We start from the raw sequence: 1,076 nt of genomic DNA, 5'->3' as shown, positions 1-1,076 counted from the left end.
TTTTTTTTTTATGGTTGCAAAATTAGTGTTTTGTTTATTTGGGTTTGACTGATTGGGTTTCTAACTGAGTTGAGCTGACATGTTGAAATGATCATGTCATATGGTAAGAGTGTCGTAGCATGAGTTTGTATCGCATTTTTTTGTGTGTGTCTAGTTTATTTTCCCCTGTCGTGTGACAGATTCTCTTCAGAAACTGCGTTGATGGCTGTGCTTTTCTTCTGCAGGGATCTGAGCCATAACAAGTTACGCACGTTTCCTGAAGCGCTGCTCGCCAGTCTGCCGCAGCTCAGCGAAATGTGAGTGTGCTTTTTTTGGGTTTTGTTTTATTTTCAGATGTCACAGATGAATGTGTGACCGCATGGTTTTACGTTCACAGAAAACTGAGTAACAACGAGTTCGAGTCGATCCCGGATTTGGGCCCAAACGCTGGAAACCTCAGCAGTCTGATTCTGTGAGTATGAAAGCATCGGTATCTTGATTTACTTGCATTAAAGAGTGAAACTGTGATGCTTTGGAAACATTGATCTGTCTTTTTGAGTGGCCTGATGTGAACTCAACCAATGGCGTGAGTTTGGGGGTGGGACTTTCTCTTTGACTGACCAATGGCTGCATTTTTGCATTCTGTTTGCTTCCACTAGTGGCACTTTTGAAGGATTAATGAAGTTGGATTTGAGGTCAAATCAAATAAAATAAAAAAAATACACACAGGTGGAGAGAGAACTTAGATTTCTTTTGAAAACGTCACTTGATTCCTTTCTGTAGAGTTCAGTTCGTTCTGCAGGCACGAGGTTGTGTTTGAAAAGCATCATTGCTTGGATCTGCATGAGTCAGAGCAGTTTGAATCTGGTTTTAATCTTCATGTGAAATATACTTAATTGTCTCATTCATTATAGTCATTTTAATGATTATTTACAGTCCTCCAGCAGATTCCATCTTCTTGAAAATGTGACACTTAAAATGACAGAATAATGAAATATTAATTTCCCTGGTGGAGAGTGTCTGGATTGAATTTCTGAGCGGTGTGAGCGAGAGCTCTGTGTGTGTGAGTGTGTGTGTGTGTGTGTGTGTGTGTGTGT

At 40.1% G+C, this 1,076-nt stretch overlaps 1 protein-coding gene across 1 annotated transcript in view; it reads left to right on the top strand.

The window, feature by feature from the left end:
* The window catches only part of LOC107561232 (leucine-rich repeats and immunoglobulin-like domains protein 3), a 32,129-nt gene that overhangs the window by 5,325 nt on the left and 25,728 nt on the right, over positions 1-1,076 (top strand). Inside the window, exons 2-3 of the mRNA XM_016245617.1 lie at positions 225-296; positions 377-451. Coding sequence (XP_016101103.1) covers positions 225-296; positions 377-451 — 147 coding nt within the window. The remainder of the gene's footprint in view (positions 1-224; positions 297-376; positions 452-1,076) is intronic.

Source organism: Sinocyclocheilus grahami, unplaced genomic scaffold (assembly GCF_001515645.1).
Source record: "Sinocyclocheilus grahami isolate Dianchi unplaced genomic scaffold, SAMN03320097.WGS_v1.1 scaffold761.1, whole genome shotgun sequence".
Classification (NCBI taxonomy): Eukaryota; Metazoa; Chordata; class Actinopteri; order Cypriniformes; family Cyprinidae; genus Sinocyclocheilus; species Sinocyclocheilus grahami.
This window is presented reverse-complemented; position numbering and strand designations above follow the sequence as displayed.